The 19573-nt window shown below is 38.2% G+C and overlaps 1 protein-coding gene across 5 annotated transcripts in view; it reads left to right on the top strand.

The window, feature by feature from the left end:
* The first annotated feature begins 2027 nt into the window (after positions 1-2027).
* UBE2V2 (ubiquitin conjugating enzyme E2 V2) overlaps positions 2028-19573 on the top strand; it is a 50121-nt gene continuing 32575 nt past the window's right edge. Inside the window, exon 1 of one of the 5 annotated variants that reach the window (XM_070631651.1) lies at positions 2028-2111. In XM_070631651.1, coding sequence (XP_070487752.1) covers positions 2096-2111 — 16 coding nt within the window. In that variant the 5' untranslated portion in view covers positions 2028-2095. Of the gene's footprint in view, positions 2112-2358; positions 2454-7664; positions 7802-19573 lie in introns of those variants that run through there. The other 4 variants (XM_070631653.1, XM_070631654.1, XM_070631655.1 and 1 more) reach the window with 4 other exon arrangements.

Genomic DNA, 19573 nt, shown 5'->3' with positions numbered 1-19573 from the left:
CAAAATGGAGATTAGGGATATTTGTGGAGTAAAGGGGTAGGGTGGTCTGAAGTGTGGCAATAGATGATGGGAGGTAAGGAGAAGTGAGGTAATTGATGATCTGCTCAAGTGTAGTCAAGCTTCATGGCTTTTCATAGGACACACAAAATGGTGGCATTACCATGATCTGAGGGTGGAATTTTTAACTCTCTGACATCAGGAGGTCACTTATAGGTCATCTGCTCAAGCTCAGTTGATGAGTTGTTGGTCTCAACTGTCCTGAATTGGACAAGGAGTTGACTCTCAGTTCCTGAAAAACTTAAGCATCCCACCCATTACCATGGGGACCCATGCATCAGAGATGCTATCTATAGGGTGGGCTTTAGTAATTCATTATCTAACTGCTGTTGCAAACAGACCACTAACTGAGTATAGTTAGAGCAAGTTGGCCCCCAGTATGATGTATAATAATGATTACCTAACGTTTGTAACATTAGCTAGTGTACAATAACAGTAACCAAGGACAGCGTATTAGTTTCTTATTGCTGCATAACAAATTATCCCAAAATTTAGTGGCTTAAAACAGTAAACACTTGTTATCTCATTTTCCATGGGTGAGGAATCTGGGCATACGTTAGGTGGGTTCCTCTGCCTCAAGGTCTCTGGCAGAGTGGCAATTAAGGTGATGGCCAGGACTGCAGTGTCATCTGAATACTCAACTGGGAATGATTTGCTTTCAAGCTCACTATTGACAGGATTCAGTTCTTTGTGGCTATCGAACTGAGGGCCTCACTTCCTCCAAGGTTCTTGGCCAGAGGCTGATCTCAGTTAGCGGCAGTGTGAGCCTTGCTAAAGGGCACCTCTCCGTATGGCAGCTGGCTTTCCTCAGAGGGAGCAAGAGAGCAAGAGAAAGTGCTGAAGATGGAACCTAGTCTTTCTAAAACATAATCTCAGAAGTGATATCCCAGCACTTCTGTCTTATTTTATTCATTGGAAGCTAGTCAATAAACCCAGTCTCAACAAAAGGCAAGGGGATTATAAAAAACAAGGGCATGAACACCAGGAGGGGATCATTGAGAGGTGTCTTAGAGGCTGCCTACCACAGAGAGTGAAACAAATATTAAAAGAATGCTATATAGTGTCACTTTATATTAGGAGGCATAGCTGGGACCAACTGAGAAGAAAAAGCAGCAGACACTCCAAGTTCAGAAATTAAAGACCAGGGTTTTTCTTTCCTCAAAGCTTCAGACATGTGTAAGAGATGGGGTAAATAAGTGTGCAGGATGGAAAGAACTAAGAATCTCCATCTCGGCAGTAATTACCCCTCTCTCTGCGTAACAATTACCGCCGAAAGTAAAAGCTTCAGACTGGAAAGTATCGCTGCAGCAGCTTCAGCATTCACCATCAGGACGAGCGTTGTAACGGAAACCAGGAATGAAAAGGGCATCGACTTTGGAGTCAGAACTTTATCAGAATCCCAGCTCTGCTCTAGCTATCGATAGACGTGCACTCTTAAGAAAGTCACTAAAGTTCTTTGAGGTTTAGTTTCATTTTTTATAAAATGAGGATAGCATTAAATACTACTAACTATATTTGTGAAGTCCACATTTTGTTGACTTTTATTTTAATAATGTACTTTATTTAATTCAATATATTAAAACATTGTCATTTCCGTACTTAACCAATATAAGATATTCTTAATAAGATGTTTTATACACGTATACAAGGGTACGAAGAGTTTGAAAACCAGTGCATGTTGTCCCTCACTGCATGCCAGCTGCCTTGGAGATCCCAGTCCCACTGCACATGCCTTTTAAAATATATTTTGATTTTTTTCTCTACATTATGGTGAGTGACTCAACTTTGTCTCCCAAGCCTCCCAATGAACTTTTTCTTCAACGTTTTATTGTGAATTAATTGCGCAGTCTCAGGAAGCCACCCAAACACCATCGATTCCCCACGTACTCCAAAACGACGCCGTCGCGTGCCTCAGGCCGGGGCGGAGTCCACGATGACTCGGGCTGGGAAGCCGTGGGGTGGGCGGGGCGACACACTTCCGGAAGTGACGCGTGACGTCGCCGTGCGTGCAAGCGGCTGCGTCGGGCTGCAGGAGAAGATGGCGGTCTCCACAGGTCGGTTCCCGGCACAGGCTGCCTGCTTTCCCACCGTGACCCGCCTCTGCCTGTCCGCCTGTTGCTAGCAGCCGGGCAGTGGCCGTGTGGGAGAAGCCGGAGTGCGACTTCTCGGACGCCGGGCTGCCCGGGGAGCGAAGCCGGGAGCAGGGAGGGTCCGGGAGGGACCGGTATCGAGGGCCCGCGGCGGCCGTCGGGGGCGGCGGGTCGTGCTGGCGCGTCGATCGCGCGCCTGCGGCCTGAGGGCGGGGTGGCTCGGCGCAGCGCACAGGCGGGGGCCGGCCGGTGCGGGTCCGGTCACTGTGCGGAAGGCGGTGCGGGAGGAGGGAGAGGAGGCCTGAAGTGGGTGATATCAATCTTTTGCGCGCGGGGGGTTTGGGGTAAAGGGTGTCCTGGATCGAGGGGTTCCCGTTCCTCTGAACTTGCCTTGACATGAGTGGTCTTAGTAATAACGGAGAGGTGAACGTTCTTATTGATAGGTGGTGTCTTTTAAGTAAAAAACTGCAGTGCAAATAGAAGCACAGAGCAAGATGAAAGCTAATTGAAGAAAAAGTGATTTCTTAGATAAGCTGTTCAGCTCCTCTCTTGTACTGAATACGATGTTTTATGAGCACAGACTTTGAAATTGAGTATTAACGCTGAGGTTTTGGAAATTTGACCATTTAAAAAATGTTAAATTAAAAATGCTAAGTTTTAAATATGTTAATATGTATGATCTTTCATTTTCCTAGTCATTATTAAAACCAAATCATAGAACGGTGTGGTTTAGTATTTCATGCCACCATTGCATAATAAAATGAATTTTCAAATCTATATCTGCTAAAATGGAAGGCTTCGGTGTATGTTGTGATTGGGACTTTTAAAGTGATACTACAGAATATATTCTACGTAAAATTTAATGAAAAATTGTCTTTTAAATCTCATCTTTATTATGTACAGGTCTTATAGAAAAGATCTTTAACCGTTTTAGCGTTGGGGAAATATTTCAGTATACTTGAGCTCGGAGCTAACTAGTAAAGCAAGGATTACTTAAAAAGTGACATTTTGGTGTTATAACTTTAATTACTGTATTTGCTGTTTGAAATCGAATGTTTGTGAATGGGCACATACCTTTTTAAGAGTAGTGCTTAGTACCTATAGGTTATTGAAAATTTGGTAATAAAATGGTGTATTTTAATTTCATAGTTTTCATTTTGTGGATTGCGTTATTTATTTAAACACAAAAAGAAAAGACCAAAAATTAGGTGATATTATGGCAGATACTTTTTGTTAACCACGTTTAGTCACTTTTGAAGTCGAATGTAAATTATAAAGAAGTTGCCGATAGATTAGCATATTGATTGTACATTGGAAACCTGTACTTTTTAGTTTATATTTCAGCATTCTGTTAGATTTTCGCCCTGTTTTTAGATTTATGAAATTTGAAATGTTAGCATAATTAAAAAATATATTTTAGGTATTTGAGTTTTCGTAAACCACTGAAATTCATTTAGAAACTGTTGTTAAAAACTTGCCATCGTGAATTTCTTAATTCATTTCTCCATTTCCTGTGCTTTACATTATTGACAGTATTGTTGAACTGGGAGGGAGATGAGTGCAGAAGCAGCTTTGGATTGTGTTTTGAAACTATTTTTAAATTCTGCTTTCTCATAGCTATACTTTTGTGTTGTTTGCTTCTTGGTATTATTGGAGGGAAATAGTACCTGTATATTTGTGAAATAAATGTGATATAGTTTGAAATTTAAAATTAGATGAATTAGATGGTTTTAATGTACATGTTTTTTATTTAAGCCGAAATAATCTTGGTAAAAATAGTTGATAGGCCAAAAAGAAAAAACACCTGAGAGATATTTTTTGGTCTTTATTAAGCATTATATTTTAACATTTATTATCTATGTCATATGCTTTTACCCTTTTTCTTACCAGAAGAAAAATTGGGGGGAAAAAGTTTTAATTAGACTGAGATCTTCACGTTGAAACATACTTTGCCATACCATTTAGTCCTCTTATTTTGCAGATGAGAAAACTGAGGCCTAAAGAAATATAGGATTTTATGTAGTTGGTTAGTAATAGAGTCAAGATTAGAATCTAGGTTGTTTTACTCTCTGTCGAGTGTTCTTTCCGTTATGTGGAACTGTGAATTTGGAATATTCCTCAAATCATGAATCTTACTCCCTGTCCGGCTTGAGAGTGGCTTTTACACTTTTCTTCCTAGCAGAATCCTTGTTTCAGGGTCTTGGATGGAAGTAAGACTGTGGTGGAGACTTTACTGGCTAGGTTATCTTTTTCCAACAGGCAGAGTCATCGCTGGCATCAAGAGGGTTTCATAGGACATAGCTTAATAAACACTACTCTAGGGAATAGAAATTTATTAGTACAGTTAGTAGCTGTGATTCAAAAATTTAATTATATCCCAGCACTAATAAAAGAAGTAGTGTTAGATAAAAAAGTATGTACAGTACTTTTTTAAAAATTTAAAATTTTTAGTTTTAGATTTACAGAAAAGTTGTGCAAATAGTACAGAGAATTCCCATGTACCTTATATTCAGTTTCCCCTGTTGTTAGCATCTTGTATTAGTATGGTACATTTGTCAAAATTAATGAACCAATATTAACACATTAGTTATTGACTAAAGTCCATGCTATACGTATTTTGGTTTCCTTAGTTTTTGTCTGATGTCCATTTTTTGTCCCAGGATCCCATTCAGGATACATTGTAATGTGAAACATTTTAAAATTTCTTATCACTTAAGTTATACTAGTGTTACATTGGGCCTGAAGTCTCTGAATGCAGATGATTGTAAAATGTCTTTAAGCAATGAGAGGCTCAGAGAAAATGGAATATTTTTTCTTTGACAGTAGGTCTATGTAAGCCATATGGGTGGAAAACAAAGCCAAAATAAAACCTAATTGCTCTCCTCAGAACTGGGCAGCATTGTGTATATTGGAGTAAGAACTGGATTAGCAGTGTTTTAAGTCCCCTGCTGCCCCTGTTAAGATTACTGTGCCATGCTAGGCATGCCACTGGATCTCTTAAACATCATTTTCCCCATGCCTTCTATGAAAAGGTTGGACAACATGATTTTGTTTGTTTTCCCCATCTTTAAGATGAAGATACCTGGATATGGGTAGAACTTGGGGGTAGTATTAGAAGAGATTTGCATGCGTAAATCGTAGCATAGAACCTGGGAACTAAACAATAGAAGAGCTGAGCTGTAGTGGTCTATTTTCCTCTTGAGACTTTAATAACTGGCCTGGTAGATTATTCTATGTCATTTAGGAACCTGGATGTTCTTGATAGATGTTTTCTCTTGATAATGATTAAATAACACAACCTTACTATACAGGCAATACTCCGTTTGCACAGTAGTACGGCTTGGTAAAAATGACCATGCAACCTGAGACTATTCCAAAGCAGTCTTGGTGAGAAAAATTCGATTTATTCTGAGACTTTTGAAAATGTTTGCTAAAACATTAAAAACTCTTCCTGTGGTTACAAGTTTATGGGAAAATGAAAAAAATAGTAAAATTAGTGTTTGTTTAGTACACTCTAATTTAAACAGAGAGAGATTAAGAATTAGTGTTTTATTTCTTTGTAACGAACTTGTCAAGGGTACTTTGAACAGTGCTTGCCTTTTTCTTCTCATTGTACTTATGATGTTGAGCAAGCATCTTTTCTGTGCTTTGGTGAATTGTCATGCTCTTAAATATGGATCAGCTTCCAATATTTTATCCTTTGTGCTTTCAATGTTAGGAAGTATCTCTTGAGAGTTTCTTTATTGTGAAGTTTTTCACTTCCCCTGGGAATTGTCATCCTTTTCTGATGACCATGTTCCTCATTTACATCCGTAAGCTCACCTTCACAAAGTTCTTCTGGCTGCTCATCTAGTGTCTCTCCAATGTTCCTGTGGTCAGGTATTCTATAGCTATTTACATTTGATTCAGATTTCACTTCAAGTGTTACCAGTTTTTTTTCTTTGCTGCACTTTCATTTAGTTTTTGTTTGCTGCATTTTCATCTTTGTTAGCTATTTTCCTTTTTTGTCTATTTTTATAGAATGTCATCTGGTAGACATGTGATTTGTCTACCTTGTCACCACTGATAGACAAGGAGGCAACACTGCTACATGCTTTGCTATCTATATGTGAACTGAGTGACAGATGTGCAGTGACCCGTCATCAGCAGTCTTTGAGAGATGTGAAGTGTTTGGCCATAGATGAGGATGCTCATCTGTTATTTACATAGTGATTTGTGGGCTGAAGAGCTAGTAGCAAAGTTTGTACTTTATGCAATTACTCATGGTTAATCCACTGTGGAGACTGAAGTTTGAACCGTGTGTTGGGGGAATGGTGTTAATTAACTAAATTGTGGTAATTGAAAATCATGCATATGGAAAGCAAAGATTGCACATATGTGGAAACATCCACTTAGCAATTATTTGGGGAGTTGTTTGACACAAATTTCAAAGTGGCTATGAGGCATGTAGACTAGAATAAATGGAATAAAATTCAGCGTTCCAAAGTAGTTGGTTTTTTTAAAGAGCTGATGTATTTATAAGTAAATCTTTGAGATAATCCTGTAAGATGGGACTTCAGGACTGGGTTTGGGAGTGATTTATTCTTGTTTACAAAGTCTTGACTGATTTGTATAAGAGCAGGTGGTATTTTCAGTTTTAAATTGGAGCTCAGTAAAGTTTTAAACCACAGAAGGAGAGAAATCCTTATGGCTTTGTATAGGTCTTTACATATGTTGAAATAGTATTTCTAATGGAAAGTACATTATGGATCATCTAGGCTCTAGACCAAGTTCATTTTATAGATAAGCAATGGAAATCTAGATATATAATAACTTTCACAGGATTATTTAGTTAAATGTTGAGTCCAGAGCTGGTTTCTTGTTTACAGGTGTTTTGATGTTGCTCTGTATCACACTGTATTCTGTAAACCTTTTGGTTGCTTTCATTTTGTGGGACCCAGTAATGTTATTTCATAAATAAATGCCATTAAGGATCAAGACAACAGATGATAGAGTCTAACGGCATTGTAAGTAAAACTGCAAGTTCTTTTGAGGAGTAAATGACTGTTGAAAAGAATAACAGATTTAGGAAAACTGATTTTAGTGAGTAAGTACTGTTACATATTTATATAAATCTTTTTTTGTGAGCACAAATTTGGTATTGCAGGCAAATATATACCTAGTAATTGTTTGCCTTAGTGATTCTTATAAATCTGAGATTCTCCCTCTGAACTTATTTTGGGGAGGGGAGGTTATTGGGAATGCTCTGAGAGGTTTATAGAAACTCATCTCTATCAGAAGTAGGAATCACAACCTAATGAGTTATCTTACACATTTCTAGTATTGCTCATAAAGTGGCCTTTAGGATATTTAATGCTCATCTTCCCCTCCCCCCATTCTTGCTTTTACCTTACTTCCTCAAATAGGATCCTCTGGACAAGACTTTGTTTATCAGGTAGGAAGAACTGGGTTCCAAGATTTGTAGGACTGGGAAAACTGGGCAACAGCCACATAACCTGGGTTCCTTATTCTCTCCAGGGGTTTTGAAATGGTCTCAAATCCAGGGTCCTGTGAAAAAAGGCCAGTCTTCTCCATGAAATCCTTGACTACATCTTTGAGTGATGAGTCATAAGAAAGCTGAAGCTTCCGGGAGATGGAGCTGTAATTAATATTGAGTATGGTTTCAGGGAGTTGTTCTTTTCTACTTTATTTTTTTTAACACCTTTATTGAATATAATTCACATAGCATGCAATTCACCTGTTGAAAATGTTCAATTCAGTGATTTTTGGTATATTTACAGATGAGTGCAACCATTACCACAGTCATTTGAGAAATTTTTTTTTTTTTGGTAAGGAAGATTGGCCGTGAGCTAACATCTCTTGCCAGTTCTTCCTCTTTTTGCTTGAGGAAGATTGTCCCTGAGCTAACATCTGTGCCAGTCTTCCTCTGTTTTGTATGTGGGACCCCATCACAGCATGGCTTGATGAGCCTGGGATCCAAACCTGTGAGGGCCACTGAAGCGAAGTGTGCTAACTTAACCACAACGCCACTAGGTCAGCCCTAGAACATTTTTTTTTTTGTTCCTTCTCCCCAAAGCCCCCCAGTACATAATTATGTATATTCTAGTTGTAGGTCCTTCTAGTTCTGCTGTTCGGGATGCTGCCTCAGCATGGTTTGATGAACGGTGCTAGGACCATGCCCCGGATCTGAACCAGTGAAACCCTGGGCCGCCAAAGCTGAGTGCACGAACTTAAGCACTAGGCCACAGGGCCTAGTGGAACATTTCCCCCACTGGAACATTTTTTTCACCTCAAAAAGAAAACCCTGCACCCTTCAGCTCTCAATACCCTGTGACCCCCATTCTTTCCTCCCAGCCCCTGGCAATCACTAAACAATCTACTTTCTGTCTCTGTAGATTGTTCATTCTGGACTTTCATATGGATGGAATCATATAATATGTGGTCTTTTGTGTCTGACCTCTTTCACTTAGTATAATATTTTCAAGGTCCATTGATATTGTAGCATATATTAGTGCATGTATTCAGCTTTTAATAGCTGGATACTATTTCACTGTTTATATATATTACATTTTATTTGTCCTTTCATCTGTTGATTTAGATTGTTTTTGCCTTTTGGCTGTTATGAATAATGTGGCTATAAACATGTATGTGCAAGTTCTGTGTGGACCTGTTTTCATTTCTTTGGGGTATATACTTAGGAGTGGAATTGCCGGGTTGTATGATAACTCGATGTTTACTGTTTGAGGAGCTGCCATACTATTTTCCAAAGGCAAGTTTTATATTGCCACCAGCAATATATGAAATTTCCAGTTTCTCCACATCATCACAAACACTACTGCCTGACTTTTTTTTTTTATTACTTGAAGTTTTTTTTTTATTGAGTTCATAATAGTTTACATCATTGTGAAACTTAAGTTGTACATTGTTTCTTGGCCATCACCACTTAAGTGCTGCCCTTCATCCCCTGTGCCAACCCCACACACCCCTGCCCCGGTAGCACTGAACCGTTTTCTTCTTAAAGATTGGTACCTGAGCTAACGTCTGTTGCAATCTTCTTTGTTTTTTCTCCTCCTCTCCAACTGCCCCTCTCCCGCCCCCCAGTATGTAATTGTATATTCTACTTGTGAGTGCCTCTGGTTGTGCTATGTGAAACGCTGCCTCAATGTGGGCTAATGAACGGTGCCATGTCCATGCCCAGGCTCAGAACCGGTGAAGCCCTGGGCTGCCGAAGCAGAGCGCACGAACTCAACAGCTTGGCCATGGGAATGGCCCTTGAATTGTTTTCTTAGTCCATGTGTTTGTTGATATTCCACATGAGTGAAAACCAGTGGCGTTTGTTGTTCTCAGTCTGGCTTGTTTATCCAAGGTGCTGGAGCTGGCACTGGGCTGATGGGGCAAGGAATGCTTTCCTCTCTGTTCTCCTGGGTTTTCTCGCTCTGCTCTCACCATCTGCTCTTCTGGGGTGTTGGCTTGGTGAGGTCACCCCCTGTGATAACTTTCACCCTGGATGAGGGCTTCCCTCTAGGCTGTGAGGGTCCTTGGGGGTCTTTGATGTACCTACGAATGGGCATTCAGCCCCCCTTCCTTCCCTCTCGAAGGCAGCCTGTGGTCCCAGATGGCAGTCTTTTGGGAGTGGAGTGAAGTTTTCTTTTACCCCATTCCACCTCCTTTGAGGGGGGCTCCAGCCTCTTCACCCTCCGACATATGGCTGCGTGGGTCTCTCAGTGGGTCTCTCTTTGTGTTGTGTTTGGATGTCCACTGTTGGAGTGTGAATGGCTTTTTGATTGTATGGAGGAGAAGAGAGATTACCAGGAGAGCTTACTCTGCCATGATGCTGACATCACTCTCCACTACTGCTGTTTTGATTCTAGTCATCCTAGTGGAAGTGACATGGTGTTTTCATTGTGGTTTTGATTTGCATTTCCCTGATTACTCATGATGTTGAGCATGTTTTTATGTGCTTATTGGCCATTTGTGCTCTTCTTTGAAGAAATGTCTATTCAGTTCCCTTGCCTACTTTTTAATTGGGTTATTTTTCTTTTCATTGCTGAGTTGTAAGTGTTCTTTATATGTTCTTTAAACCAGTCCCTCATCGGCTATGTGGTTTGTAAGTATTTTCTCCCATTCCGTAGGTTGTCTTTTCACTTTCTTGATGGTATCCTTTGAAACTGAAAAGTTTACAATTTTTTTAAAGTCCAGTTTATCATTTTTTTTCTACTTTATTAATACAGTGTGGCTTTTGGTATGTACTTCATTGTTTAGCTGGTTCTTTGTTTTAAAAACGTCATGTTGACGTAACTTCTGATTGATAATCTGGTTATGATTATTTTACATGATTGTTATCTGACAGTGGGCTAGGAATCTAAGCTCCGCATTGCCAGGTGTGAGGTTTAACTTTACATTACAAAAAGTTATATAGCTAGATATCAAGCATACTCCAAGCACTTTGTAAGTACTGAGATATCAAGCATACTCCAAGCACTTTGTAAGTACTGTAACTAATTATGTCGTAGATTTTTTAGTCTAACGCTTAGAATGTTACTGAAAAGTACAAACTGTGCATGGCTTGGTGTACTGTTTGTTAGTCATGCTAGTGTCACCTGCTACCTAAATTATCAGTTGTGGTTTACTAAACAGTATTGATGTAAGTGGTTATTTCCTGAGAGGAAATACTTAAGTTATTGAGATTTTCAATTTTCTGAAGTGTTTAAGCTTACAAGCAACGTTTGGAGTGATATTTATGTATTTTGCTTAATACGGTTTTCTCACTGTGCAAGCTAACTGCAGCTTCCTGGACTCCCAGGAGAACAGTTATGATCATTTAGGTGGTTTCTATCAGAAGAAGACCTCACTGCCTCTAGATTGTATGCCGTTCCTAATTTTACTTAGAAAGTCATACTAGAGAGGAACCAGAATGTATTGTAGTTTACCTAACTTTCTTCCACTCCCTAGTTTAGTTTATTCTTAGGCACGTATCCCTTCATAGTTCTGAAATAAACATTGTTAGCTGCTTTTCTGGAGAATCTTAAGTAACTTCTGTGTTCTCCCCTGGTTTGTCTATCTCATTGAGATATGTATAGTTTATTGGAGCAAATCTTCTGCAACAACTTACTGCATTGTATTTGAATGTATTTGCTTACACTGTTGTCTTTTACTGTCATTGGGGTGTAAGACCTTGGGGAAAGGATTCTGTCTTTGTGTTCACCAATGCCTGCTACACCAATGCCTGCTACAGGGCTGGTCCATAAAATTAGAAAGAGAGATTGAAAGTAAGCATCTGCCATAAATCCAGTAAGTTTTTATTGAGTGCCTCTTGTGTTGTCATTGTTTTCTTATGGTACAGTTTCTATGTAAGTGATTTAATAATACATGAGAAAATAAGTAGTGAGAAAATAAATGGGCTCAAGTAAAATCTAGCTTTTGCCCTTTTTATATAATAACATTTTACTCATAAATTTTTTTAGTGTACTTTTCTGAAGTGAAACAGTACTAAGAGAATGTTGTTCAAATGCATTCACTAAATAAACACATTAAGCTACTTACTTTCTCCTTATCCAGCTGAGTTTGTATACAGCACATAGACTTCTGAATGAATTATTCATATAGTTGCAGAATTTTGGGGAAGTGGCTAGGGGCAAATTGGTTTTGGTTGTAAGCTAAAGAGTACCAGTAGCATGATTCATGTTGTCCCGTACATAATGCATCCCCCACACCACTGCAAGTCCTCTAATCCGCAGGTTTTTTTCTGTCTGTGTTTGAAGATATAGTACAGGTGCTTCAGATGTACAACGTTTGATTTGATTTTGTTTTTTCAGGAATGTTTTACCATATTTCATCAGTTCTGAGACGCTTATTATTATTATTTTTTTTGGTCAGGGAGATTGGCCCTAAGCTAAGATCTGTGCCAGTCTTCCTCTATTTTGTATGTGGGATGCCACCACAGCATGGTTTGGTGAGTGATGTATATGTCCGTACCTAGGATCCAAACCTATGAACCTTGGGCCACCAAAGTGGAGTGCACAAACTCAACCACTATGCCACTGGGCCAGTCCTTAAGACACATTTTAATATCTGAAATTGGTATATCTCATATTAATTGGTGGTGTGTTTTAATTTCTTAAAATAATAGTCTATCATATAGTTACACTGTCTTAGATTTGATGAAAGACGATGTTTAAAAATCTATTAAAGGGACTGGCCCAGTTGCGTAGTGGTTAAGCTTGTGTACTCTGCTTTGGTGGCCTGGGTTTCACAAGTTCCGATCCCATGATGTGGTGGCATCCCACATAAAAAAAGGAGGAAGATTGGCACAGATATTAGCTCAAGTACAATTTTCCCCTCCCCCACACAAAAATCTATTAAAAAACACTCAGTGGAGTGAGTCTATACCAGATTTTAAAATACTGGATTCTACAATCATGTTAACACATGTTCTCATTTATTAGTTGAATATTAAGCAATTGTTATTACACTTAAATGTATTCCAGTGAAATAATTTTTAATCTCATGCAATTTCTTGAAATCTTTATTTGTGGCAAAAGTTAAAATTGCTGTACCAAGTAAACCTTCGTTTCAGCAAAAGAATATTCTGTTTTTTTCTGTGAGTTATATATAATTTTTAGTATTAAGTCAACGTTTGTATAAATTCATACTATTTGATGGATATAATTCAATTCTAAAGTTTTTTTAAAATGTAAATTATATGCCTTGAAGGCAACAATTGTGTATTCTTAACATTTTTGACATCATTCTTGATGATAGTATTTATAGTGGAGTTCTAATGGCTATTTTTGAATTAACCAGTGGGGTTTATGGGCCCAATTAGGATTATGGAACAGGGTTGATTGTGAGTGAAGAACTGTGATAGAGCTTAATGATTCAGGACAGTTTGTTCATTTACTGAGTGAGTGTTCAGAGCTAATAGTGTGACAGGCCCATCCAACTAGGAATTCCACTGAAAGTGCCTGGAAGGGAGCAAGTGCATATAGTCCAGAATAGAGGGCAGTAAAGTGATCTTACAGAATGACTTCATTTACTTTTGGGAAGACTTTTCTTTTGTTATATTCTAAAACATTCTGTTATTAATAACATTATAAGGTAAAAAGGCCCAGGGAGTTTAAAGCATCAATTGTAGCTTATTTTTGGGTTCATCGTGATGTACGTTTGGAAACATTTGATGATTATGATCAATGTGTGTGTGTTGTTATTAGTTCTGTTTTCTCATTTATACAGTTAATATAATTCATATACTTTAAAATTTTACATGATGTTTTAAATACCTGACCTAGTTTACCTGAGTGTGTGCCACTTGGCCTCTATAAGGTTTGCCCTGCTGAGCATTTTTGTCCTGATTACTTTTCCACCTGCCCTTCTCCCATTCAGTCATCTATTGCTATGAAACAAATCACCTCAAAACTTAGTGGTTACAAACAGTGATTATTCTTTCTCACCTTTTGGGGGTTAATGGTGGTTGTGCTGGTCTCACTTCACGTGATGATGGCTGGGCCTGTTGCCCAGGTGCCTTGATTCTTTCCACGTGGCTACTCTGGGTGCCCTATTTGGACTTGTTCACTTCCTGTTAGTGTCAGGGTGGTCAGACTTCTTACTTGGTGGTTGGCTTCTAAGAGAACTAAACAGAAACTACAGCCTTTGAAAAGGCTGTAGTCTACCACATTCTATGAAAACAAGTGGGCCAGCCCAGATTCAAGGGGAGGGGAGATAGTACCCATCTCTTGAGAGGAGTTGGGGGCGTGTGCCTAGGGGGAGGCGAAGAATTGCCCCCATCTGGGTTTGGAGGCTGTCTGCATCCCTTGTGTTTTGTTCTTCAGGGTGCATTTCACAAAGTGAAGTTTTAAGTCAAAGCATATGAATATTTAAAAATTGTTATATTTTGTCAGATTACCTTGTCAGTAAGGTGTAATTGATTTCCAGTGATTGTATAATGATGTATAATTATAAATAATTTTTCCACAGTTCAACCAATATTTTGTTTAGCATGTTTTTGATTTTATTTTTTGATGGGTGTATGATAATCTCATAATTCTTTTAGCTTGTATATTTTTCTTGCTTTCTTGTTAGATTATCAGTTGTATTTTGTATCTATCAATGAAACATAATTATTCATTACTACTTGTTATATATATGTATATATCCATTTACTACTTGTTCAGTGGAACTGGCTATTGATATTGATAGGGATTTAATAGTTTAAAAATCAACTTGAAAATTGTATACCTTATATTTATCATTTTTTCCCTTTGATTTTTTTCTTTTTTGACTTCTTAGGGTAGCATCATGTCTGGTGTTCTTAGACAGTCCTCCAAATGAAATGAAGGAAGGTTAAATGGGGAGGAAAACTAGACTTCACATCTCAATGGGAGGAATGGCAAAGAATTTCTGGCTGTCTTTAATTTGCCACAAAAATATAATGATTGTGGGCTGTTTTGATTGAGAGTTAATAAATAAAAGAATCGTGAATCTTTAGAAAGTAAAACAATATAATTTACACAGCACTAAAACTGCATTTAATTTTGATTCAAAAGGCATTTCAGGCATCATATAGATTGTTTTGGTTTGAAATTAATCTATGGTTGCTTGCTTTCATGGAGTTCAGGAGTCCTAAATTCGGAAGGAGCTTCAGACATAATGTGGTTCAGCAAGGATTCTGAACCAGAGGATAGAGGTGGGTCAGAGAAGAGACAATAGGATTTCTTATTATTGCCTCTTCTTCTTTCTCTGCAGTCCGGTGGACTCCCTCCTATAGTAGGCTTTTATGTGTTGGTCATTGAGATATGTTGGGGTGGACAAAAGGTCATACATCACTGGTGGTTAGTCCCACATTTCACGTTGAAATATGCAAAGTGTAAAAAGAAAACACTGTTTCCCCAGAGTCATCTGGCTAGTTTTGTGGTAGAGCAAAACTACTACTTTATGAAAATTTCGTTTTGTCTTTTTTCATTTTACCACTTCTCGTATTCCAATTGATTTCCGTGTCTTGCTCACCTGTGAATCTGTAAGCTCCATGAGAACTGGGACTGTGACTATCAGTGCTAGATCCCATTGGCTTAGCACAGTTCCTCCCTCGTAGTCGATATTTGATTTTGGTTAATTGGAAATAAATAAAACTACAGAATTACAACAATAAAGTGAACCACAATTTTCTTAATTGAGGCACTTTACTTCCCTGATTGGTTTTTCATTACAACTGATGTTGCTCTCACCCTTTTTCCTTCCAATCCATGAAGTTTATGCTTAAAACCCCTTCCTGGATCCTCATTGCTGCAGGTAAAGTCTGAATTTGCAAGCACATCTGTCCTTGTCCTCTGCTGAGCCTGTCCTTCCAGCAATTTCTGGGTCTTTGCTCGTTGATACTCAACTGCTATCCTCCTTTGCCTACAATTCTCCCTCTCTTTTTTTTTGGTAATGTCTCTCCTTTTTTATTTTAAATGAAAGATTTTAAACAGTAGAAAAATGCATGAATACACGTGTACCCACCCCCAGCTCTCTCAAATTCTAATAAATCATCTTTTTTTTTTTTTCTGTTTTATCTCCCCAAACCCCTCCTGTACACAGTTGTATATCTTAGTTGCAGGTCCTTCTAGTTGTGGGATATGTAATAAATTATTCTTGTTTCATGTTTTTTGAAGAAATAAAGCATTACCAGTACCCTTCCAAGTACTAGACTCCTGCTGTTACCACACAAAGGGGCATGATCTGCTCGTCATGACACAAAAGCCAATTGTCAAGAAGCAAGATGGTGGCAGAGAAAAGGCATTTTATTACAGCTTGCTAGCAAGAGAGAAGATGGCTGACTGATGTCCAAAAGAAGTATCTTAAGAGGGGCACAGAATCTTGAAGCAGTTACATAGGCCAGTGGGTTACAGGGGAGGGGGTTAGGAATGTTGACTGTCTAATGTTGCAGACTGTGAGTGGCCACACCAAATAGACTCTCTGTCGGGGGTCATCACATTCCTAAGGAACTCAGAAGAACAAAGTTAGCATCTTATTGCAGCTGGGAGGTACCTGCATAAGCAGGCGACATAAAATCTACAGAGCAGTTAGATCTCCTGGAGGGAGCATATCCAGCTGAGTGGGTTAGTCAGAAGTCAAAGTTACAGTATGGTTTCTTTCCTACAATATGGCTTCCCTTATCTCTTCCTTGCGTTGAGCTGGCGTCACTTCCTCTTTGCCCAGAGGTGATTACTATCCTGATTTTGGAGTATATTCCGCAAACATCTTTGTACTTTTGTTACATATGTGTGTACTAGTGAACACTATAAAGCTCTGTTAATATCTGGCTTTTTTGGGGTTTATTTTTTCTTTTAAATTTTAATAAAATTTACATAACATAAAATTTACCTACTGTCTTTAACTCAGTAGCTCAGTAATGTTAAGTATATTCACATGGTGGTGTAACCAATTTCTAGAACTTCTTCAACTTCCAAAACTGAAACTACACACTCATTAAGCAGTATGTTTGAAAAATTTTAGCCTTGATTGTTACCTGTAATTCTGTTCTTTGATTTTAATTGCAACAGTATTATGTCATTGATTATACCATGTTATGCTTAGATTATTTCTAAATTTTCACTATTAGAAACAATGCTTAGTGAGAGTCTTGTTCCTGCCTTCCTGTGAGCACTTGCATGAGTTTCTCTAGCTCTATGCCTGGATCTCCTTAAATATTACCAGTTCCTCACCACAGTAGTTGTACCAGTTTGTTCTAATTTCAGCAGTGAATGAGCTTCCATTCTGTATGTCTTCATCAAATCAAGTATTGTCCAACTTAATATTTGTCAATCTGGTAGATAGTCATTATGGTTTTAGTTTGTTTCCCTGATTACCGCTGAGGTTGAGTGTCTTTTTATGTTTATTGTTCGTTCCTGTTCATCTTCTGTCAACTTCCTTATTCGTAATTGTCTTTTCCTTGTTGATTTATAGGGTGAATTCTTTCTATATTTTGGATGCTAATTCTTTCTATATTTTGCCTATGTTACTCATATCTTCTTTCAGTCTGTGGCTCCTCATCTTTTCATTTGTCTTTTTTGAACTGTTTTTTATTTTAGTCAAGTTTATCAGTCATTTGGTTTGTGCTTTTTTTGTTGTTTTAAGAAATCCTTTCTTATATCTCAAGATCATAAGGATATCTTGTATTTTCTTGAAGTCTTTTGCCCTTCACGTTTAGCCATTTAATGTGCCTGGAATTCGTTTTTATGTATACTGTGAGATAGGGATCTGATTTTATTTTTCCATGTGAATAAACTATCTTAACACCATTAACTAAACAGTCCATTCTTTTCCTATCTTTTTCTTTTGAATTAATTTCAGATTTACAGAAAAATTACATAAACAGTAAAAAGAATTCCCGTATACCGTCATCTGTATTTATTGTGTTCATATTTAAAGTTTTTGCTTGTGCTTGTGTCAGTGCTCTTTCTTTCCCCCTTCCCCTCCCTCCACACATAGTTTTCTTTTCTGAACCATTTGAAATAAGTCACAGGCATAGGCCTCTTCACTCCTAAATACTTCAGTGTGTAGTTACTGAGAACCATAGCATCCTTTTACATTACAACAATATAATTATCAAAATCAGGAAATTAATTGATACAGAACTTTTATTGTAGGCCTTCTTCGAATTCTGCCAATGTTCACACTGATGTCTTTTAAGGGAATATAATTTTTTTTCTGGTACATGATCCAAGATTGCATTTGGTTGTCATGTCTCTGTGGTCTCCTTTAATCTGGATTCCTGCTGACATTTTTCTTTTGAGGAAGATTAGCCCTGAGCTAACTACTGCCCATCTTCCTCTTTTTGCTGAGGAAGACTGGCCCTGAGCCAACATCCCAGCCCATCTTCCTCCACCACAGCATGGCTTTTGCCAAGCAGTGCCATGTCTGCACCCGGGATCCGAACTGGCGAATCCTGGGCTGCCGAGAAGCGGAACGTGCGAACTAAACCACTGCGCCACTGAGCTGGCCCCCCTGCTGACTTTTAATGCTGCCTTTATTGTATATTCTGTTTACGTATATGCATGTATCCATGTTTGGACTTTTCTTTTTCATTAGTCTCTGTGTCAATTCCTGCACTAATTTCACATTAACTTGATTAATTTTCTTGGCTCATGAGAAAGTCTTAATAGCTAGGGAAAGTATCCCCTCTGTTTTCTTTTTCTTTTAAAATTTTCTCCAGACTCTTGCTCCTTAGGTTTTCCATAAGAGTATTAGCACTCTTCATCAGGTTCCAGGAACAGAGCTGTTGGAATTTCAGTTTACTTGAAAGAATCTGTAGATTAACTTCAGGAGAACTTATGTCTTTATAATGAGTTTCTCATGGAGGCAGATTGCTCTGCTTATTCAGTTTTTTTAAGTTCTTTGCTTGTGTTTTGCAATTTTCTTTGCAGACATCTTAAGTGATTTCGCTTACTCTTTACCTGATGTCTGTTCTTTATGATGCACTTGGAGAGTTTCTTCTTCAAGGAGACCTTCCTTGTCCCTTCTTTTGGGGTTAGTTGTCCTTTCTTGATGCTCCCATTGGATTTGTCACATTGTATTGTGCTGTCTTTATAATTGTCTTTCTCTCATAGGTTGTAAACTTCTTGAGGGCAAACAAAGGTTTTAGTTCTCCTCGTATCAAGTGCCTAGCATTAATTCCGTTACTGGTCAGGTGTTTTTGAGTGAAGGAATGAATTAATATAAAATTGAATGGGGGCCAGCCCCATGGCCAAGTGGTTAATAAGTTCATGTGCTCCGTTTCAATGGCCCAGAGTTTGACCACTTTGGATCCTGGGTGTGGACAGGCACCGCTCATCAAGCCATGCTGAGGCGGCATCCCATGTAGCACAACCAGAGGCACTCACAACTAGAATATACAACTATGTTTGTCTGTGTGGGGTGTCTTTGGGGAGAAGAAGGAAAAAAAAAAAAGATTGGCAACAGTTGTGAGCTCAGGTGCCAATCTTTAAAAAAAAAAAATTGAATGGATGACAAAATATAGATCTCTCAGTACTTTGCTGCCTAATATGTGTTTCTCTACATGGTGTTATTTTCATAGTTTTTTTTGTCTCATCAAGGAAGATAAGAATATTGAAATAAGACCAAACAAATATTTAGTCTTAAATTTATGAAAAATTTGAAAATATTACAGAGAGCTTTATAAATGCTTCTATTAATATGTGGTTTTAAGCATGCAAAACCAGAAGGTAAGCTCCTGTTTCTTGGACTTAAATTTTAAAACTTTCTTTATGGTGTTTTTGTTTATATAGAAAATTTCAACGAGTATTTTTTGAAAAATATATATTTTAAGTTGTACACATTCTGTAGTCTCACTACTTCTTTTTTATTTTCTGGATTTTGAGATGTGGTATACGGTAACAGAAAAGCGCGTTGTACCCATGTTGGGAAATTGGAATTTTAGTTTTCACTCAGCC

This window comes from Equus przewalskii, chromosome 8, assembly GCF_037783145.1.
Source record: "Equus przewalskii isolate Varuska chromosome 8, EquPr2, whole genome shotgun sequence".
Lineage (NCBI taxonomy): Eukaryota > Metazoa > Chordata > Mammalia > Perissodactyla > Equidae > Equus > Equus przewalskii.
Note: the sequence above shows the minus strand (reverse complement) of the source record. Positions and strands in the feature narration are given on the sequence as shown.